The sequence below is a fragment of the Patagioenas fasciata genome, chromosome 13 (genome assembly GCF_037038585.1).
Source record: "Patagioenas fasciata isolate bPatFas1 chromosome 13, bPatFas1.hap1, whole genome shotgun sequence".
NCBI classification, from domain to species: domain Eukaryota; kingdom Metazoa; phylum Chordata; class Aves; order Columbiformes; family Columbidae; genus Patagioenas; species Patagioenas fasciata.
This window is the reverse complement of record NC_092532.1, coordinates 13,957,974-13,981,130: the sequence shown is the minus strand read 5'-3', so window position 1 is coordinate 13,981,130 and position 23,157 is coordinate 13,957,974. Positions and strand designations below refer to the sequence as shown.

Here is a 23,157-nt window from a genome sequence, read left to right as displayed (position 1 = left end):
TTTTTCTGTCAACTTATGTAGCTGTGTCACATCAGATGCTGCAAATCCTGCCTCACTGTTCAGGATCCTTTTCTTTCAAAGATGCTTTTGAAGTCAGTGACTGTTTTCAATTAATGCCTCCAGAATTAATAATGTATTCCAATGGCTTTCACTTTTACAAAAACTTTGGAAGGCCAAGACAGTAAGTGTTCAATAATACACATGAAGAAAGACTTTATCCCCAGTTAAAGTTGCTGCTTGGCACACTTGCACTTTTAATGGCTTCATACCAGTCAAAGGCAAAGTTCTCTTCACGTGTGCAAGTTCCAAACCCCGGGAAACGTGGTCCAGGGCCACAACCATGGGGGTGTATGTGGAACCGATGCCATCGAACGGGTACATGAACTTGAAGCATTTGTACTTTTCCCTTTGTCAAACTCACAGAAGACAGAGAGGAGACTGATGGGATAGTAGTGAGACAGATGCTGAATTTTCACTCTTTATCCCCTTGTGTTTTGCCTGAGAGAGTCAATAGTAGTGTTTTCTTGCGTTTGGTGTAGTTTCAGTATGAATGGCCGGAGTTTGGTGTCAGGATAAGAAGCATTCTGCAGAAATTACTGAGAGTTTGCTGTATAGACATGCTTGAATCTTCTAATAGAAACTTTTGCTTTTTATTCAGTGTTCTGGCCATAGTAGCATCACGCAAAATGTGTTACACTGTCCAGAATTACTTTGAGAGGTTTAAATACCCCCCAGGTGGCAAAATTAGAATCCATTGAAAGTAACAGCCTGTGTTGAGTCCAGAAGAGCAGCAAGCAGGTGCCTCCTGCCAGCCCTTTGCTGGAGCAGAAGGGACAAAGCGATGAATATTCAAGGAGATGGATAAAGAGGCTGCCTTGTACGTTGCTATCTGCAGATAGCTTGCTTTGTTTGTTTGTTTGGTGAAGTTTTGTTTTGCATAGGCAAACTATAACTTCAAAATTGAAGCAATCTGTTAGAGTGCTCAGTTTGTCCTACCGTGTTACTCTTGAGGTTTGCTAAAGATTCTTCTACTGATCGTTTTACCTTGGAGGGGGTTGGATCCTTCTCAGTTTTCCAACACGATATGTTCACCCAGCATTTTTGAAATGTCATGTTTTTCTATTTTGTGTTCGTTTCCCATGGTGCTGCCGTGCTCTTTATTTTAGCAACACTGTGAGTAAAGAGGTAGAGTGGTTTGCTCTTCCCTGAAACAGTCTAGTCTGGCAATCTGTCTGTTTGTGGTCTTGTGCTAAATATAAATTACATTAATGGCTAAGCAGAACCATTTCAGGAAACTACATGAAATTCCCATTTTAAAAACCTTCATTTTGCTGAAAAAACCCACAACCTGGTTTGAAACTTTTGTTTCTTCCACTAGAAATCGTTCTCAATACAAAGCACCCTAAAAAATCACCAGGCCCACTCTTTAAAAATGGCTGGAGTAAAATTTACCTAAATTTTAAATACCGAGTCCTGCCCTAGGTTTTTACACATTTTCACTGTTTGTTGCGAATTGTAAGTTGAAATGAGAGAGATGTATTTCATTTAATTGTGCTGAAGTTGTGAACTCTTAGAAAACAGGATTTTACTACCTAAGTGTGAATAGTTCACAATTGAAACAAAATCGAGTTGCAGGACTAACTTTCCTATTCTTCCAATGTTCTAGGCAGTGAAGTTATTATCCCTTCTTTCTTTAACGGAAAAAGGATTTTAAGATGAAACTATTTGTTAAATAAATGCTCTAACTAATTATATGTATTTTTGTCAAGTATAACTTGCTTCAGAAGAAAATATAATATTCCAATAATATTCTTCTTTTTCCTCGTCAAACTCTTTTAAGGGTTTGTTTCCTCAAAAATTAACCTGGAATGAATGTAATTACTCCTTATTGTATGTACTCTCCAAACTGGTAACAATATAAAAATAGTATAACCTTTAATACAGTTTTTTGGATGCGAAAGAAACCCAAACTGTTAATTCTTCATATGCAGCGGGTAGTGCAGACTTGATATAGGCTTGTTTATGTGTAGGTGAGAGTGAATGTATAGATAGGTGCGATCTGTTTATATTTAGGATAAAACAATTTGGAAAAAAAATGAGTATGCGTTAGCTCCGAAGGTTCTCCAGTGTGAGGGCGGTGATGTTATGACTAGATTGTTGCACAAGAACCTTAAATAGCTGGTATTTGTGTAAAAGTGCTAGGGAATGCATATGTCAGAAAACCCATTTGTACTGTACAGAATCGATGCTGACTGGAGCGCAGAGGAGATCAATCTTGCAAGTCAGGCAATACTGTAATACAAGCGTCTTCTTTCAGTCAATGAAGGTTAGAAAGGGGCTGAGCAACAGGAATACTGTCTGGAGGCAATCAATATTAATTATAAATTTATAACCTTTATACCAGCCTTCAAGCAATACTTTCTAAAAGGGAGCATTTTGAGCTTTTTTTTTTTTTTCCACTTGGAAAAGAAATTTTTGTACAAAAGTTAAATTTTAGTTTGTACCCGAAGCTCCTCAGCGCTTACCCTGTTGCTGTGCTTTTTCCGTTCTCAGCTTGCCGTTACCTTGTCCGGTTATGGCTTTTAAACAAAGATGGAACCTTCGCAATGATTTCAGGCAAGAGTGTGCATCAGGGATTGGGAAGGAAATTCTGCTTGGCCTGGTTGTGCTCTACAGCTCTCGAGGACTTGCGTTGGGAGAGCAGACTTGGCACATAACGCAACTGATGGGTGTTTTTAGGGACGAATAGGAGGTAGATGCTAAATGGATGGATTCATTGATAGATTTTTGTCAAGAAATTGTTTATTTTGACTTTCAGAGGGCTTGAAAGGCAATCAAAATGGACGTATGAATGAAAAAGAGCATTGGATATAGAGTTCATAATGTGCATTGTTCTACAACTTCAGTCTAGCATCCACCTCTCTTGCCAAATTTGAGACTGTTTTCCATTATTTACATAATTTAATGGTGCTTGACATAATTAGGAAAGATCAAGTCTACTTCTTCCCAGGCCCAAGTGAGAAGGAGGAATGTTTGCAAAACAGGTGTTAGGGCCAACAGCGAAGCAACACCAGAGGCTGGATCTGGGCTACAAAGTCTCATACATGGTATCGCCAACTGCCTGCCCGCGGCTTCCCGATGCAGCGTGTTGCGATAGTGGGGTCCCTTTGCTGCCAAAGCTCTTCTGAGAAGTGAAGATTGAGAGGAAAACTCTCTTTTTCAAGCCCCCCAGAGACCTGAAAGCATACAGGGTGCTTCATCGGGCCATAACCGTGACCAGAGTTCTGTTATCTATAAGCTGTCATTCTTACCATGTTGTGGTGGCCCCGTTTTGCTGACTTTAATTCCGAGAAGGCTGTTTCCACACCCCTGCTCCTCAATTGAGTAAAGGTAATTGAGGCGAAGGCACGGCCAGCATTTTAACCACATTCGGATCTCCACGGGAGAGGCTGTTGTTAACCAGCACCTCAGAGAAGAGTTTTCTGTTTGTTGCTTTTCTTGCTGCGGGTGTGGAGGTGCACTTGATTGAAACTGGTCATTTTTCTGAGTATTGCTCTCTATATTTCAGGTTGGTGGGTTGTTTTTTATTTCGTGTAGGGTTTTTTGTGTCCTGTGGTTGTATGCTTTTTAGAAAAGGATCTGCAATGTGTTCTTTTTTTTATATCCTTTTCAGAAGGTTGACAGTCCTTCTAAGAGAATCCAAATGTTCACTGTTTAGTTTTTCATAACATAGCCTGATTTTTCACTTATTTAGTAAATTATAGATGACACATGCCAAGGCACATAATGGGTCTGCTCTGTCTGTTTCAGCAGTATGGACTTGCCAGAATGCAATTAAAGAATTGCAGTGGAGTTGTCCATGGAGAGACTTTGTTTTGGCTACTTTTTGTGACAGCCCTTCTTCAAATAATCTCCCTCCTCCTTCCCTCCTCTTCACCAGTGTCTCAAGTTATATATGCAGTAGATATTGTTGTTCTTGTGACTTCACTGCCTGGTATTCAGAGGTCCCAGTTTTGCCTGCTGGGTTTTTTTTTAAGTGATTCATGGAAAGGGAGGGCCAGCTTCATGACAGCCCTGTCCATTCTTACTAAATTTACCTCTGGCTTCCCAGTTCTGCTTTTTCAGAGCTATTGTGTAAACTGCACGGTGGGACTGCGTTATCTTTTCCTGATGAGCTCCTGTGGTAAAAGGAGTTGGTTTCCTCAGGTTTATCGGAGGCCTCTGAGCGTGCACAGTAAGGGGGTAGATACAGATGCTTTCTCAAAGCCAGCTTAAGGAGTGTTAGTGGCACTTCTGAAAACACATTCAGCTACAGCATGGGTCAGGATCGAGTGTCTGGAGGAGGAGGATGGTGTCTGACTGTCGTGGCTGCTGGAGGAACTGCTTGTGTGCTGTCTTCCTTAATTCCTAGATGATTATTATTCTTAGATCTGTTTTACTTATGTGTCCCAGTAACAGATGTCAATGCTCTAACGTGATCTGTGTTCAAAGGAGTCACAATTCTAAGTTAATGATTTCTTTCAAGCTATCTAATTTATTAAGAAGAAAATTAATATAATACAGATATTGCTGATATGACTTACAGTCCGTACAAGTTACGCTGTATTTAGGCTTGGGAAGAGCTCAGAGATAACAAGGTTCAAGACAACAGCTCTAAGAGTATAAAGTCAAAATTATTTTGTTAGTAACTTGTTTATTAGTATGTTATTACCTCTATGGTATCAGCATTATGAGTTCAACATGAATAAATCTATAATAGCATGTTATAAGAGGCTTTGAAATGTTTTTTGCCAGATACGTTCCTGCAGTTCTTTCAGTCAGTCATCATACTCTCTCCAATGTTGGAGGTTTTAAATGGCTTGCAGCCAGTTATAATTCCTTCCGTATTGCAGATTGGCATGGCTTTGTGTGCTGAAAGCTGAGTGCGAAGTATTTTGGGGTATTGAAACTCCCTACGTCTCCATTGCATTAACTATTCAATTTCAGGATATCTGGAAGGAAGCTGGCAGCATTGGTTAAAATACATTCATTTTTACGAAAACTACAGCTGTGGTGGGTTTTGTGTACTGTTTAGAAGTTTTTCTCGCAAGCAAATATTTGTAATCCTTTCACTAAGTAGCAGACGAATAACATTGGAAGTGGTGCTCCTTCAAACTTCAAATTAGCATTTGACTGAAAAATGAAATATGCTGAGATCAGATGAATAACTACTGTTTTCTCATGACTCATTATGCATGACTCATGGCAGAGTATTCCATTTCCCAATGGCAAAGATAGATACATCTTTCTTAATTGAAGCAAGTCTCCTTAATCTTTGAGAAGCTGAGCTCATTATTCACTGAGAGTAATTCTGGTGCTTCTGCATGGCGACATAAGGTATGCATTTCAAAAATTACAGCAAATCCTGCAATTCAGAGGATTGATTAGCTGTGCTGAGAGCATGAGACCCCAAACTGAGAGAATTTTGGAAATTGCCTTTTTTAAATCTGTAAAAGAGAACTTTGAGCTTCCTGTAATAGACTGGGGAGAACTACCCGACACTACCATACTGGTAGTCCCACTCCTTCTGCAAGCGAGTGTTAAGGATCTTGTGGCATTTCTTACGGAAGTTGTATTTTACCCATTGTCTGGACAAAAATATTACCCAATGCCTGATGCTCTGCAGTGTGCTGTCTACATAGGAGATGGTTTCTCCTGTCTCTTATGAGTGGGTTTTTTTTATTTTTCAATGCATATATGGTGCTTTTACATTTTTTTTTTTTTTCTTCAGCATGTAAGGCACAGCTGTAGTTGTTACATGCTATGCACATACACCTTGGCAGGATGGTGACTGATAGAATAACCGTGTTTCACGGGTATGTATTCTTGCGTAGTAGCGGAGCACAAGTAAAGGAGGGAGTCTGAGCGAGATGGAGCTGTCATTCCAACACATTGCAGTTGATTGTGTAAATCCCCACTTACCGAAATGCAAAATTACACCTTTATCCACATAGACGAGTGAAAGATATTGTAATGACTGCTTTTGGTGCATTTGAGGGTAATTTGTCATGCCTTTTGTATATCACTTGAAAGGGCAAATCTGGTAGTTGTTCAGTAGTGGCTTCTGCAAACGCTACAAGTAGCAATGAGGTCACAAATCATGTGAATTCTTTCATATGTTTTGAAAGAAAAAGCCACTTTAGGCAAAGCTTAAATGCAACCATATGCCCATACCTTAGAGTCTTCACCAAAATTTGACAGTAAAATTGCTGCATATGCGATTTGTTTTCTGAAGAAGAAACTGTTGCTCTTAGAGCAGTGGTATTGCAGTGATTAACTCACTGGGTTTTTTCTAATTAAGTGTAAAAATGTTTGTTGAGTACAGAACTGGTATAAGATCGGTATAAGTAAGATTTCAATAGTTCTTAAAAACAGTGGAAGCCTCTGTTTCCTTTTAGAAGAACGAGGCAGCAGTTAAAGCCAGAAGAAATTTCAGTACAGTCTGTTTGGTAGGAGAAAAGTATGCAAAGTGGAACTGTTATCGTTTTGTTAATCTTAGTACAGCTCTTAAATTAGTGTGGGAGTATCTATTTAGACTTGTTGAACAATCATTTTTTAAGAAAAATCTTTACATCACAGTTTACTTTTCTGTTGAAGAAGAAAAAAATTGTGAGCTTTACCTCACTTAACTTTTCCACGGTGATCTTGATGGTCAACACAGAATGATTTGGCTTTTGAAAATAATGTGAACATTTCAGTTAAATGCCATCTTCCAATATTCAGTGTGTCTGCAATAAGGGCAGTTTGCTGAAGTTGTTTCAGGGGCTCAAAGGAGCACGCCCTTTAGCACTTCAAATCTTCAGCTCTCTATGTGATTACAGCTGTTTGTTTTAACGCACTTCCTCGGAAGGATTACTGAGAAATCTGTGGGTTTGTGCACCAGCAGTGATGTCAGTTGTCACGTTCAGAGTTCTGCACATAGGAAAAGTGGGTTGTTTCCTGCAGTCAGAGTGTGACCAGTGCAGATAGAACAGAGTGAGAACATCAGCTCACCCCTAAATATCTAAAATGCAACCAACAACAGTACTGGATACATAGTGTAGTAGGTACTCCATTTCTCCAAAAATAAGACAGGGTCTTATATTATTTTTTGCTCCAGAAGATACTTGGTCTCTTACATGTATAGCTGCCTGGGCACTATTTAAATTGACTTTTTTAATGAACTTATGTTTGGAGTAGGGTTCCTATTTCAAGCATCCTCAAGAATCCTGAAAAATCATACTAGGGCTTATATTCAGGGTAGGTCTTATTTTTGGGAAGACAGGGTAGTAATTGTGATATTTAAAATATTGCCAATAATGGCAATATGACTGACTACTAAAGAAAGTGCAGGAGGGAATTGTCTTCTCTGGAAACATGCTGATTACTATAGAGGGATTTATTGAATGAACTCTGTGTGCATTGGTGCGGGATCATTGCACGTGAAAGGAAAACATATTTAAGTAGGAGAAGGAAGCAACACTTCTCTGTCTGGGTGAAACCGATTGTGCTGTGTAAAATTAGGCAGACAAAAAGAATGGTAGATAAGGAAGAACAGAGAAAGGAAAGTCGAAATTGGAGAAAATGACGTTGGCAGCACATGCCGACGGGTTCGGGGAGCACCGGAGCAGCACCCTGCAATGGGGTGGCTGCTGGGAGAGGTGTCCCCCCGGTCAGTAAACGTGACTCGGAGCACCAAGAGCAGCTCCCTGAGTGTCTCGAATATTCAGTGTGATCATGTCAACGTGCTGAGTGCTCACACTGCATCTTTCACCGGTACAACCGCCTGTGTTAAGTCTGTTCCCACCTCTTTCAACAAAACACAAGAAGTCTTTCAAAGGAGGGAAGTGGTCACTTGTTTTGCATTTTTTTTTGAGAGCTTTTTAAAATTTTTTTCTGAAGCTCTGAATGTGGCAGGTTATTGCAGCTACTGAGAGCTGAATAAAGTCTGTGTAGTGATGCCTTCTGCCAGCTGAGAACATGGCCCTGTAGTTACACACCAAGGTGCCAGCTATTTGCTGTGAACATTAGAGTGTCAGTACTCAAATGTCTTTTAAAAACAGCTAGCATATATTAGATGTTCCCAGAATCAAAGTATTGCTTTAAATTTTAAGTATATCGATGTGTTTCAGTATTTACCTGCAGCATTTGTGTGTGCTATTTGAAAGCAGCCTGCATGTGTACAAGTAGAGAAACTAGACAGCAGTGTCTTCTACTGTGATTGGTATTACTGTGACTGACCCACTTTAATTCCCTCTTTAAATTTTCATCAACTCAAACTGTTTAACAAGATCATTTATTTAATGCAGAACCGATGTTACATTTTTTTAATACAGGGACACAATCATAAGTACCAGTTTTCTCAGGTTTGTATTATTGCAGAGTTTACAGGTGCACCAAAGAAAAATATATGCTGCAGTAAAACCCCAACTTTTAAGTAGTATGTCAATCTATAGAATAAGTTGTGCTAATGTGTTATCGTGTTTGAAGTCTTTATTCCAGAAGAAGCTAAAGTAAATGTTTCCCACATAAAAATACTGAGGGGAGATTTGGAAATGTAATGTACTATGCCATCTTGCATCATAGCCCTTCTCCCCAAAATCTTGATCCTCAAGACATTTACAGAAAAGTCTAACAGAAGGGAATTTCACAAGAAAATGTGTTTTGGAAGAAGATGCACAAAATATTTGTCTAGGTCTTCTGGAAATCTCTTGCTGGTGGTTGAAGTGACGTTGAGAAGCGTTTCAGCCTGGCTGCGGGATGGAGAGGCAGAGCCAGAGCTCTGTGCACCTCCTCCGAGACCCCGTCAGTTCTGGGGATTATTGAATTGAGGGGGAAAAGTAAAGATTTTGATGTGAAAAAAGAATGTGTCGGTTACTGCTTGAAATGTAAAAGTTTCTGTTTAGAAATGGTTATGGTCTTAGTCATGTTAATACACTGTATAAATTAACTAAACTGATACCTTCTAACTCATTTTTTTATCCTAAATATGTGTTTATTAACACAGGCAAGAAGACAACAAGACCCTAGTCCTGGGTCTAACCTGGGAAGTGGCGACGATCTCAAACTACGTTAATCAACAGCAGCAGGCGTACCGTGGGTCTGCACACATGCATTGCTTCTACTTGGCAACGGATTTAATAAAAGACCAGAAACTGTGATAACTGGGTATACTATGGTCTGTTTCCTGACCTGCGGCAGTCAAAATCACCCTGAACTGCCATGGTTTGCACTATGTTTATGTTACAATACCTGCATTTCCCATTTTAAGCATGTAGCCAGTGGCAATTTGAAATTTTGTTTTTCTATGCAAACTTATTTTTGTTGGCACTATTTTAGTGAAATGGAAACTTATGCAGCTATAAAACCGTGTTTCTCAACTGTAATAAAAATTGTCACTTAAAAATAGGTCAAGATATTACAGATTTAAAAATCCTTTTTTTGTTTTTATTTTTTTTGTAAACTGCTGGAAGCCAATGCATTCCAAGCTTAACTTTTTTAATATGGGCTTTTGGAATTTTGATTGTCCTTATTGTGCTCCTGCTTTATTTTAGATACGCATTCTTATCTTTCTCTGTTTCCTTTTTTTTTTCCTAAATTTGCAAGACCTTCTTAAAACTGCTGACATTATTTTGCATTATTTCCAAGCTAACCCCAGTGAATCAGAGCTGTTGGAATCGCTTTTCAAACTTTAGTGGGTTTGTGAGCATTACAGTTGCAGTATTCTTTTAACTGCTAACAACTCATTGGTTCCACTTTTTAAATGATAAAATCTTAAAACTTACATTTTCATGCATTAATGCAGTCTGGCCCAGTATCTGTCTTAGATTTTATTCTGTAACAAGTGAGTTTGGGTGGTCGTTATCCCCCTGTATATAGTACGTTACTGAAACTCCTAGGAAGTCGCAGGCTGGCTTCTGTTTTATTCAGGGATTTTTTTTAAATAGTTTTTAAAAGGGATACTGCAACTCTACAATCAGATTCAACAGCGTGTTAAACTGGGAACAGAAGTGATCAGCCGCCAAGGTGATATGTATTAAATCATGTTTAAGATAGCTGCTTTAAGTATATTTTATATCTTAGGCTTTTTGTAAAGTTGTGCTGAATGGTGAAAAGTTGAGATGAGGTTGTGTGCAGAAAATCTCGTACTGTGCATAGGACACTTCTAATAAATCTTATGCGAATTAAGACTACATTGCAGTATATATTGCATTTTCTAACAGGGTAAGATTTGGGACGAGTTAATGTGTGTGAATTATCTTGTTTTATTTGGGGTGATGGTGAATGGACTCGTTTCAAATTTATCATTGCGTCCAATATTTGAAGAAAATTGATTAGGAATGTGATGTCATTTGGCTTCGTTAAAATGTGATGCTTCCTGTACCACCTGATTAATTAAAATGTCACTTAAATACCTTTTTAAAATAGGTGATCTGATTTCAGTATTTTACGAATGATTTTGAATGTAAAACACTGTATGGTTAGAACAGTTAAATCTCTCTTAAAATCTCTAATTAAGATAATTACATTCCTTATTAATGGCAAAACAATAGATGCAAAAGAGGTCTTGCAAAAATGTAAACAGATGTCAATGTGAAGGAGAATGTTTGTTAATAATATGAATATTTAACATTCACTTAAAAATATCAACTCTGAACTGTGAGAGTGTCATCAAGTAGAAATATTTTGATACTTCAATTTAAATGTGATTCACCTGAAAGAACCTTTTTCACTCTGTGCCCATGTATTCTTCTTGCTCCTCTTCCCCCCAAAAAGTAATTTATCTGAAGTGTTTCTGCAATGAGTTATTTAAGGGGCGCACGCACGCATCCCTGGCCTCGGATCTTCTCTGCCATCTGTGTATTTTTGATGGAATAGTCTGAAGATTTATTTTAAAAGGTTTTCCTAATGTTTCAGACAGTGGTTTAAAACCATAAGTACACAGAAAATTGTGCTATCAGATATTAACGTTGCTATCTTTGTGTAAATACTGAATTTTCCCTATCATCATTTAGCATTCTGCTGCTTTCTATATCTTAATGCTGGCATTAAGATCACAAGCCCTTACCCTCTGCTGGTTAGTGCAGACTTTTTAAAGTGCATTTTAAGTTATTGATGCAATTTGATATTTTTCATAATTTCTATTTAAACTGAAGTTGCATCATCTTTTCTTGAATTCATCTCCTGTAAGAGTTGCCTTAAGCTACAGGATTGCTTTTGCTACTTTTTGTGTTGTACGTTTAACTTTCATAATAAACTTCTGTGTAGTGAAAACAAAGTTGCTGTAAATTTATTTCTGACACCCTGGCATTCCACGCCGATGTATTTGGTGAGTATGGGGTGAGTTTCCAACCTGCTGCCAGTGCCAGGCTGTCCCTGGTTAAAGCAGCAGTGACATCCAGTGGTCGCTTAAAATAACCGAAACCTTGGCTTATTCAGGAGGGGTGTTAATGACTCAAAACCTTAGATATACATAGGGGAAAATGTGGACTTTGCTGTCCTAAAACACTTACTTTATGACAGATACGTCCTGCTTACTCTGAAAGCATATATCTATTTAAGGAACACTAAGAAATGTTATGGTGTTGGGTTGTGAGTTGTGCGCGCTGACAGAAGAGCTTTGGTGGTGGGCACGTTGTTATAGCAGCCGTTCAACCTCGCTAATTGTGCTGCTTTGGATGAGGAGGAGGAAAACGAGGTTGTTGGAATTGAGGAAATGGGGAAATGTGGTGACGGAAAATAGGAAGGTTACATGCTACGCCCGAAACCCTCTTCTAAAGCTGCCGAGATGTAAGGTGGTATAACGTCAAATACCAAATACTGTATGGCAATGGTGGATGTCTACTGAAATCACATAGAGGATTGGGGGTTTTTTAATAACTTGACCTGTTCCCTGCTTTTGGAGTGTTTACATGCAAAAGGACAAAGTATAACCTTATTTCATGTTTTTAAAATCTAACTGTAAACAGATGAGAGAGTGCATTGACTGTGACCTGTGGTTCCTCTGCAGATCCCTGTGGCATGGGAGGGAAGGAGATTTTAAAACAGATCCAAATGCCAAACACCATTGCTCTGATTCTGTGTTCCTCAGGGCAGGTGGGATCTTTGCCGCCTGCCGTGGGCTCTGCCCTCAAAGCAGCTCCTTTGGAAAGGTGCCTTCAAGGAGCAGTTAGAGCTGGGGTTGCTCAGCCTGGAGAAGAGAAGTTCCGGGGAGACCTTATTGTGGCCTTTCAGTGCTTAAAAGGGACCGATAAGAAAGATGGGGACAGACTTTTTAGCAGGGCCCGTTGTGATAGGAGAAGAGGCGATGGTTTTAAACTGAAGGAGGGGAGATTTGGGCTGGACATGAGGAAGAAATTTTTCACGCTGAGGGTGGTGAAACACTGTCCCAGGTTGCCCAGAGAGGTGGTGGATGCCCCATCCCTGGAGACATCCCAGGCCAGGCTGGATGCAGCTCTGAGCAACCTGAGCTGGTGAAGATGTCCCTGCTCATGGCAGGGGTGGCACTGGATGAGCTTTGGAGGTCCCTTCCAACCCAAGCTATTCTGTAACTGATCAGTTTACCCACAAGTTCATAGATCAATACGCTGTTCTGCCCAAGGTCCATCACAAGCGGACAAGCCCCTTATCCATTAAGTCTTTTTTGAGTGGAGGCATCTGAAGGACAGAGGCACTTTGTCCCGTGACACCTCTCATACTGATTTTGCCTCCCCGGGGCATGAATTGGAATGGGAAAAATCTTCCTGTAATGAGGCACCTACCGCAGAAGATGATTTTTAAAACGTACCCATCCTTTCCCTCAATTAGTGTGACCTAGGGATGGACGGCTGTGTTCAATTTGGGAGTGACAGACCCCTGGAAACACTGGAGCTCATCGAAACGGAGGATGTGGGTACCCTGGAGCCCAACCGGAGCAGGTGAGGTACAGTCACTTCTGGCTTGCTTTTGCTTTTTTAACGTCTTGTAGTTACATGGCTTCTTCCTAAGCAGGGAGAATCCAGAGTATTAACTGTTTAGTCCATTTTACCGTAGTTTTCAAAACTTGAAGGAATGTGTTTCCTAGTCTCTCTTGAGATAAATGGCAGCTATCAGCTGCCCTGGGGGGACTCCTGGTCCCTCTTTTGAAAGAAGGAAACTACGGAAAAGAAACTGGGGGTGAAAACAGCAGCTTTTCTGGTCCTGCAGATCTGTGGTGTTTTGTCTAATAATAACCCCTGTTCAGGTGAGGGTCGGGAAGTTAACTGAAGGAGATGTGGGTTTGAGGAACTCCAAATTTGTGTGGCCTGACAAGGTCTTGGCAGGACTTATGTATTTTTTGTCTGCCTTTAGTTCAGGACTCCACTCCGTTACAGATGTATTTAGGAACCCATCCTGTCTACATGGAAATAGGACCAATTTCTGTAAAGTCACATTATTTTGTTACTACATTTCCAATGCAAATCAGAGAAGGACAAAAATGGCTCCAAGGATGAGAATTGCAGTGAGAAGTTTTACAGCAGAGCGCACATTTGCATAAGGCACCATTTCTCATAACTCATTTGCCTGACATCCTGTCTTCACACCACCACAAAATGTAAATCCCAGGGCATGCATATTCATCAGCTGCTGCACAGCTCGGAGCTGCGCAGGGTTTGAGTAACGTTATTAAATAGCTTTCTCAATTACAGGTTGAGATTAGTGAATTTCCAGATTTACTGAGGGCTTGTTTCTTAAAGCTCGGGAGCGAGGGTGGAAAAAAGCAACAGAGAGTTGCTGAGCGCTGCCTCGGCCACTGCTGTCACCCTGTGCTGGGTGTCCGTGGAAAAGTCAGGTACCCTTAGGAGGGGCAGGAGTGGGAAACAGGAACATTTCTTGCTCAGCTCTGTGCTGCTGGCTCGACCTGGTCCGCAGTTTGTCACGGCTCGTTAGACTTTTGCTGAGTCTTCGTTGCTGACTGCAACTCTTCTGATGCAACTGTGTTTTCCAGCCTGTTAAACTTGATGATGGTGTCTTGGGGGATCTGGGTTTTCCTGGTGCTCCACTTTCCCTCATTCCACAGGCTGTAATTCTCTGTTTTTCGTGGGAACTGGTGGCCTTATCACCTTCCATCTTTGCAATCCTCTCTCTTCCCCATAGCAGGTGATGGATTAGCTTGAAATCAGAATAACCACCTAGAGCTGGTGAAAAGTTTGCACCTGTTATCTTCTGTCTTTTCTCGCTGTTACCTGCTGGATTGCTGAAAGAGATTGTCCCTGTGAAACTTGCCCATCTGCATCTCCCAACCCTTTCAGCTTTTTTGATTCATACTGTGCAAAAATCCAGTAAAGCAGAAAAACAAGCAGTGTAGGAGAACTAAAACTTTTGGCTGCTGTACGCACTTGGACTTTATAGCTGCTCTGTGAAGAAGGGCAATAGGGCTGGTGAGGGGTCTGGAGCACAAGTGTGATGGGAGCGGCTGAGGGACCTGGGGGTTTCGGCCCAGAGAACAGGAGCTGAGAGGAGACCTTCTGATCTCTGAACTGCCTGAAAGGAGACTGGAGCATGGAGGGGGGTTGGTCTCCTCTCCCAGGTAACAAGAGATAGGAAATGGTCTCAAGTTGTGCCAGGGGAGGTTCAGATTGGATATTAGGAAAAAATTCTTCATGGAAATGGTTGTCAGGCATTGGCACAGGCTGCCCAGGGCAGTGGTGGAGTCACCATCCCTGGAGGGGTTTAAAAGACACATAGATGAGGTTCTTAGGGAGATGGTTTAGTGATAGTTTTAGGTTGATGGTTGGACTCAATGATCTTGAGGGTCTCTTCCAACCAAAATGATTCTATGATTCTATGAATGGGCTGTTACTGAAGCACAGAGCTGGGGTAACAGTGCTGCTGCTGGGATATTTCAGGAGTATTTTGGGGCTTTGGACCCCCCGCAGCAGTGATGCAGATCATAGCTTTGCAGGCCACACTCCCTGGGGAGATGGGGATGTGAGAAGCTCAGGTCTGTACAGGGGAAGTGAGCTATTCACAGAAGTTGCCACACAAAGATGGATTTAACCACAGAGGTTGGTTGGTGAGGCTTTGCCTTTCGGAAGAGAGCAGGTGCTGAGCACGTCAGGTTGGAAGAGAAAATTGAGGTGAGTGGGAGGAAAGCGGGGGGAACCACTGGAGTGTGCATTCCCAACACCCACCATTTATTCTTGCAAGCACAGTTGTGTCTGCCCTCACTTCAGGTTGGCCAAAACTGTTGTGGCTCTTGGCTGAGTCTTGAGCGGAAGAAGAGACATGCAGTACTGAAGGCTTATAATTAGTGTAGTGGTTCTGGGTACCAATTAGTGGACTTGTTCCAATTCTACGGATTTGGTGAGAGAAGCGGGAGGGATATCCCTCTGCACAAGCAAGGATGCCGGCGTCTGAACCCCCTGTGTCCTGCATGAGCCGCTTTCTGTCCCACCCACCACCTCTGCCTTCAGCTGCAGATACGATCTCAAGTTCCTGTCCTGCTGCGGTGGAGTTGGGCCCTTTGCAGAGGTCTTCTTTCTAATCATCTATCATATCACAAAGCCTCTCAGGAGTCAGGGCTGAGCGGTGAGCAGTGCTCACTCCAGGACCCAGCTCCCACCCAGCAGATGAGCTGATGCTTGGGCGAACGCTGCAGGACAGGGACAGCATCCCTGCCTGAGGGCACCTTGCTGCCCAAGTTCCCCTGGGGTGGCTGAGCATTCAGTGGCATTTGGTGGCCAGAAATATTGAAGGAACTGCCAGGACTTGTGACCTGATCATTTTAACTCAGAGTTGTGACACTTGATGCATATTTTGCACAGTCTTGGTGCAGTGGGCTGCTGTTCTCAGCTTCTCAAGGCAGCAGGAGAGGTTGATCGCAGCTTGATGTATGGCTATGGATTTATCTTCTGTGCATTGTGCTTCATTCCGTAGTAAATGCAGGTGCATCTCTTAAAATCCTGCCCATCTTGATGTTGAAACTGCCCCCAAACAAGGGCCTTGGGCTGTGTCTCAGCTGCCAGAGCAGCAGTCTTCTCCCTTGGCAAGCTTTTTCTCTGCAACCTCCATATCTGAGCACACATCGCTTCACAGGGTGAGTGAATTTCTGGTGAAACCCCAGGAACTCTCAGCCTGGGGGAGAGCAGAGAGGTTGGTGGGGGGAACGTAGATTTACTGCTAGATTGCAAACCTGCTCTAGAGGTGTGGTGTTGCAGCCCCTTTCCAGCACCATCCCGCTCCTCCATTCCCGTCCCTGATGTCCCACGGCCTCTGGCTGCTGCCCGTGCCCTGCATCCCCAGGGCCAGGAGCCGGTGCCTGCTGTTGCCTTAGCCCAGAATGGGAGGATATTTGGGGATGCTCAGCCCTGCATGTGGGCTGGCTGTGGTCCAGCTCCAGGTCATTTGTTCCGTTTGAGGACTGGGGGCCAGGGAGAGGAGGGAAAGGAGGGACAGGCGGTGTTGCATGCACAGACCATTCCTGAGCTGCTCAGTGCTTGGGCCAGAGCTGCTATTGCTGCTGAGAAGCCCACAGGCCCCTTTCTGGCAGGGATGGCTGTGTCCCAGAACTGCTCAGCAGATGCTCCCACACAGAGGAGAGGACAGATCCTCTTTTTGGTTCTGCTTTCAGTTCTGCTCTGCAGAGCACGTGGGGCATACGGCTGCCAGGACCTGGTGTCGGTGGGCCCATAGGCGCCTGACTCTCCAAAACCACTGACCCCACCAATGTGCTTTAGTCACCAGCTCCTTCAAACCCTCTCAGGATCTTGCCCTCTGCTTCTGCATCCATGGCAGGACGTGCTGGTGGGACCACAGGGCACCACGCTGCAAAGCGGGACTCGAACCAAAGAGGGAATAAACTGGAAAGTGAGACCCTGCGGTCCAGGAGCATGAGGAATGGCTGCAAAGGGACCAGGAGCGGGGTGGAAAAGCAGGGTCTGCGGGAATGACCTTGCTCCAGCTGGTCACCACTGGCCAGGGAGAGGTGCTGGCCATCCCTTGCAGCTCTCTGGCACAGCACACAGCAGCCAGGAGCTGCGAGCCATAGCGGGACCTCTTCTCTTGCCTGCAAACTCAACTGGTGCTCTGCTGTGATGTATGGGGCTGTTCAGCCTGGAGAACAGGAGGCTGAGGGGAGGCCTTATCGCTGTCTACAACTGCCTGAAAGGAGGTTGTAGCACGGAGGGGCTTGGTCTCTTCTCCCAGTTAGCAAGTGATATGACAAGAGGAAATGGCCTCAAGTTGCACCAGGGGAGGTTTAGATTGGATATTGGGAAAAAATTCTTCCTGTAAAGGGTTGTCAGGCATTGGAACAGGCTGCCCAGAGCAGTGGCAGAGTCACCATCCCCAGAGGGGTTTAAAAGATGTGTATCTGAGGTTCTTTATCCCTAAGCTCAGTGATAGTGTTGGGTTAATGGTTGGAACTGATGATCTTGAGGGTCTCTTCCAACTAAAATGTTTCTATGATTTATAAGAGACTTATAATTGTGACAGATAGTGGGCCCTTTGAAAAGCTGTCCTGGTTACGATATTGATGATCTGACACCATTTTAATGTGTTGTCCTGTGTTTTGGTGCTGCTGCCCCACTGCTTGGGCTGGTGGCTTTAATAGAGCAGCATTCAGTGGATGTTTCTGCCTGGTGTGCGCTGTGTTCACCCCCAGGCATGTGGTGCAGGATCTGCCCCCTACCTTTCTGAAACAATTTCTTACTCCACATAAAATATCGGTGAAGGTCAACAGAGATGGAGGATTTGCATGGGAGACAGGAGGTGTGACTCTGTGGCTGTAGCTTAGCTCCCTACAAGGTAGATTTTTGGTGTCTTACGGCTTTCTGCTATGTGACCTGGATGCCACAAGATATCAGCAGCAAGCACAGATGTTGGCTTGGGTGCCAAATTGATCCTTTGGGTTCAAGATCCTTTCCTGCCAGGGCTGGGCTGGCAGTGGGGGACTGGCACAGCGCAGTCCCTGCCAGCAGCACCCATGGCAGTGTAGGGGGGCCACCCATGCTCCTCCTGGCTCTCCAAAGGGCTGCAGGGCAGTTGCCCAAATCTCAGATGTGGCAAGTGATGCTGGTGGCCGCTGCAGTCCTGATGGAGTAAAGTGCATGCCGAAGCCTTGCTGTGGTCTCCAGCCCGTGCTGGGTGCACATCACCTTCCTATACCTGACCAAACGCAGAATCACCTTGAAAATCTTGATTCTCAATGGCTGCACCCTGGGGCTGGCGGACAGGAGGATGCTCTCCTGAAGCCTGCATCCCTGCAGCCCACGGAGGTTCTCTGGACAAGGCTCACAAGATGCTGGAGATTTTGTGTGCAGGTAATTAACCCATTGGAAAAAAACCACTTTCACAGAATCACAGAATGTCAGGGATTGGAAGGGACCTGGAAAGCTCATCCAGTGCAATCCCCCCACCGGAGCAGTAACACCCAGCTGAGGTTCCACAGGAAGGTGTCCAGGCGGGTTTGAATGTCTGCAGAGAAGGAGACTCCACAACCCCCCTGGGCAGCCTGGGCCAGGCTCTGTCACCCTCACTGAGAGGAAGTTTCTTCTCACATTTAAGTGGAATCTCTTGTGTTCCAGTTTGTACCCATTGCCCCTTGTCCTATCATTGCTTGTCACCGAGAAGAGCCTGGCTCCATCCTTGTGACACTCACCCTTTACATATTGTTAAACATTAATGAGGTCACCCCTCAGTCTCCTCCAAGCTCCAGAGCCCCAGCTCCCTCAGCCTTTCCTCACACGGGAGATGCTCCACTCCATCATCTCTGTTGCCCTGCGCTGGACTCTCTCCAGCAGTTCCCTGTCCTTCTGGAACTGAGGGCCCAGAACTGGACACAATATTCCAGGTGTGGTCTCACCAGGGTAGAGTAGAGGGGAAGCAGAACCTCTCTCGAGGTTTCTACCCTGCTGCCCCTTGGCTGCCCATGTTAACCTTGGCCATGGCTCTGGTGGCTTTCTGGGTGTTTGAAAACATCCTGGCAAGCCGTGCTTAGCGCAGAAGAGGAGGGGAGAAATACTGAACCAGGGAAAAGCAGAGGCAGGGGTCTCCCCCGGTGCTGCCAGCCCCTGCCTGGCTGAGGACCCCCATCCTGGCACCGATGGGTGCAGCATCGCTCTGCCCGAGCTGGGTCCATAGGTGCTGCTCACCTTGGTGGGAACCAGGGCACCCCAATCTTTTGGTTGTGGGTAAACCCCCTTGAAGTGGTGGGATAAATTCCCCCAGAGAGTTTCAACTCTTGTCCCAGGAGCACAAGCAACCCCCCGCATTCCTCTGCAACCAGGGGAGCTACAAATGCTTTTTGGAAACATTTCTAACTGCAAAACCCCAATCTTTTCAGCAAGAAATGCACCTCCAAAAAACCAATAAACAGCAGCAACTTCAGAGCTTTACAGCAAATATGTTTCCCCCTGAAACAAGTTTGGGGTCTGTTTCCAGCTCAGTTTTTCCGGGCAGATTTCCTTCCCCTCGTGATTTGTGTCGCTGTTAAATCTCATCGGGAGAGGGCAGCTTGGCTTCACTATGAGCCGCTGGTGCTTTCCCCAGGCACGGCTGCAAGCCCTGGTGCATTTTTGGTCAAGTAAAATTCCAGCATCTCTGGAGATATCGGCTGCTCCCGGCCCCCGAACGCAACCTAAAGGTTGCGTTCGGGGGCCGGGAGCAGCCGATATCTGCTGGAATCTACTGGGATCATAGAATTACAGAATAATTTTGGTTGGTGACGTTGCCTTCGCCTGCCCCCCCCCAGCAGCTTTGCTTTGCCCTCCCAGTTATTTAAGGGGTATATTTTAAGCTCGGAGGCATAGAAGGGGCTGGCACGCTCCCTGGATGACAGCCCCTCGTCAAAACACCGGTTATTATTTTAAAGAGCGAAGCCCCAATGTGGTGGGGCTGAGATCCCTTCTCCTCCTTGGGCTGGGGTTTGGGGTGATGTGTGAAAACGGGATGGGGGGGTAAGGTAGAGACACATATAAAAATCAATTAACTCAGGATTTATTTGTTTGGCATTAAGTCACTTTGCTTTCTAATCGACGAACCTACAGAGGGAATTCAGCTCTTTTTCTCAGTGGTTACTGATTTTTATTTATGTGTTTATTTAATGAAAGCTCAACCCATTGTGTTCCTCAAGGTGTTCCAAGAGCAAATTGGAGAAGAGCTTCTGCAAAGCCCAGCTGATCTGCATCCACCTGCTTTCCATCCAGCATCACTGCGTGTGTGCCCTGGGCCCAGTTCGAAGTGAGTGCTGGGGTGTCCTTCATGCCCCATGAAATAAACGGGATACACAAGATTTCTAGCGAGGCCTTTATTCTCTCAAGCATGTTCCTCATGGGTGTCACCATGTATATATATATAAAAAATATATATATAAAAGCGTACATGTGTGTATGTGTATATATATATATCTATATACACATACACACAGAGAGCTGGAGTACCATTGTTGGCTTGTGATGAAGGGTCAGCTCATGTTCCTGGGAGAGGAAAGGCTTACTTCTCTTCTTGAGCCAATAAAGATGTGTCAGAGGGCTGGAAGGAAGGGGAAAAATTGGCAGCACCTCTGTGCATTTCAGCATATTAAGATGTCAACGTGCTTGGATATTTAAAAAAAAAAAAAGGGTGAGTGAGGCATGAATAATAAATAGAGCAGTGTACAGCTGACTTCAAGGGAAAGCTAATTTCCCTGGGGCTCGCTCCACACCGTATACATTAAAATCTGGCCTGCTTTGACAGCTCTGTGACCCGAAGGCAGATGCTGGGAAACATGGTGTTTAGAGCAGAGCCTGGGCATGGTCCTGCTCCTAAATGTGACTGGGGTTTTCTTTTTTAACGTTCTGATTCCCCCTTGGTGATGGCTTGGTCTGCTTGTGGAAAATGAGGTGTGATTGCGCCTGTGGGTATTAATATAGACTGGTTGTTGAAAGAGTTGTTTGAAACTGTAATGGACGGCTTTTCTTTGCAGCTGGCTTGGATGCGGTGTGTGCTCAGCCGGTGTATGTGGGGTTTTGGAGAGCAAAGCGCGATGCGTTGATGCGCAAAGGCCGCATCGGTGCAGGAAGCGGCTTACCAGCGGGTATTGGCTCCAGTGGGAAGGAAAAGACATGGACCTGTTGGAGAGGGGTCAGAGGAGACATAGAAAAGATCAGAGGGCTGGAACAGCTCTGCTGGGAGGACAGGCTGAGAGAGCTGGGGTGTTCAGCCTGGAGAAGAGAAGGCTCTAGGGAGACCTTATTGTGGCCTTTCAGTGCTTAAAAGGGGCCAATAAGAAAAATGGGGACAGGCTTTTTAGCAGGGCCTGTTGCAATAGAGGGGAGATTCAGGCCAGACATGAGGAAGAAATTTTTGACAATGAAGGTGGTGAAACTCTGGCCCAGGTTGCCCAGAGAGGTGGTGGATGCCCCATCCCTGGAGACATCCCAGGCCAGGCTGGACGGGGCTCTGAGCAACCTGAGCTGGTGAAGATGCCCCTGCTCATGGCAGGGGGGGCACTGGGTGAGCTTTGAAGGTCCCTTCCAACCCAAACTATTCTGTGATTCTATGAAAAGCAAATTCCTGCTTTTTCACCCAAGACCTGGGGCTCCAGAGCAGGCTGGCTCACTCTGGGCTTTATGAAGATTGGGTGTTTGCTGGTGACACAAGGAGCAAGTGGAGCATCTGGTGTGAGCATGAGGCTGCAGACCTCTGCTGGGACATGGTGGGCATGTGGGATGGGGCGCATGGGCAACACGTTGGGTGGTGGGGTCAAGCCAGGACCGAGCATCACTGCCCTGAGGGATGGAGCAAAGGAGAGGGGATGGGAGATGGGTGTTGCCCAAGGGGAGGTTTTTCTGCTGCCACCCTCAAATAGATGTGGAAAAAAGGCATCTCCTCCCACTCCCTACCACTCCTGGAGCCCTGATCTGCCAGCAGAAGGACTCACATCTGCTTCCAAACCCTCTGGACCCTCTTGAATTTTCATCACTTGTGCAGCTCCACTCCAGCGGATGCATTGCTTCATGGGAGGCTGGCACAGGTCTGTACCCTGGGTTTTTCTCATTTGTTTTTAATTCTCTGCTTATGTTGGGCAATGCTTGACCTGTTGCCATTCATCTTGGATTGTGTTTCCACTGTAAAAATGGGTGATAGTCTTACATGAGGTGGTCAAGTTGGTGGCATCCTCTCAATGTCTGTTCTCATTTGCGACATGGATGCCAACTGCTTGCACCTGCGGCCCTCTGGGTCTGTGCAGAAGTTCATGTGTGGTGACTACCATCCCAGGGGAAAACTGGACTTCTTGAGGGATAAAAACCACACTTGGGTGGCAGGACCCCTCTTAAATAATATTGCAAAGCAAATTACCTTGTTACTACTTTCTTCCTTACTGAGTCATTCTTGAGCTTGTTCCGGTAATGTTGCTTGTGCCACTGACTAATTTCTCCATAGCTCTTTCCCCCATCCTGGCCTTTCAACTGGAAAAACTGGATGGAACTAGGTTGGCTTGGGTTTGCTTCATTGCTGTTTTTGTTTGGTTTGGTTTGGTTTATTGTTTTTGTTTGGTTGGGTTTGGTTTTGTTTGTTGTGTTGGTTTTTTTTTAAACCTGAGCTTACTGTGGTGGGCTGTGACATGCGGTAATTAGGGTTTCTGCTGTAGGTCTGAAACTTGCTTGGAAGTAAGGACAGACAGTGTCAGTGGAGCTGTACCCGCCACTCCCAGGGCAGCCCTGAATCTCCCGCAGCAGGACTCGAACCTACGACCTCGCCTTCGCCAGGCCGACACCTTCCCCTCTCCCCCACGGCCTGGGGGCGGGGCGTACCTCCCCTAGCCCCGCCCCCGCCCTCCGCCCCGCCCCGGGCGCGGGCTCGCCTGACGACAGCTGCAAAGCACTTTTTCAGCAGCCGCAAGTGAGGTGAGTCGCAGCCCCGCAGCGCGGGGGGAGGGGGTTGTGCCCCCCCATCCCCTCACGGGCGGGCGGGGGCCGCTCTGGGCACGGCCGGGCCCGGCGGCGAGCCGGGGTGGCCCCGCTTCCCCCGCGGCAACGGGCGGGCGGGGCAGCAGCTGCCCGCGGTCGGTGGCTAGGCGGGGGGGGGAGGGCGCGGGCGGCGGGGCCGTGAGGCGGTGGCGGGGGGCCCGGGTGTGTGGTGAGCGGGGCTGGGCCTAGCCCGGCTCCTGGGGCTCCGCTGTGACTGAGCGCTGCCCCC

At 45.1% G+C, this 23,157-nt stretch overlaps 2 protein-coding genes across 5 annotated transcripts in view; both read left to right on the top strand.

Moving 5' to 3' along the window:
• The window catches only part of CBFB (core-binding factor subunit beta), a 41,302-nt gene extending 30,006 nt beyond the window's left edge, over positions 1-11,296 (top strand). For all 3 annotated transcript variants that reach the window (XM_071814206.1, XM_065848447.2, XM_065848448.2), the window contains one exon: positions 9,026-11,296. In XM_071814206.1, the coding sequence (XP_071670307.1) occupies positions 9,026-9,094 (69 nt within the window). In that variant the 3' untranslated portion in view covers positions 9,095-11,296. The remainder of the gene's footprint in view (positions 1-9,025) is intronic.
• An 11,486-nt stretch (positions 11,297-22,782) lies between these two features.
• Positions 22,783-23,157, top strand: part of PHAF1 (phagophore assembly factor 1) — a 31,908-nt gene continuing 31,533 nt past the window's right edge. The window contains exon 1 of one of the 2 annotated variants that reach the window (XM_065848452.2): positions 22,783-22,865. The gene's annotated coding sequence lies outside the window, so the exon portion shown is untranslated. The other variant, XM_065848451.2, reaches the window with a different exon arrangement.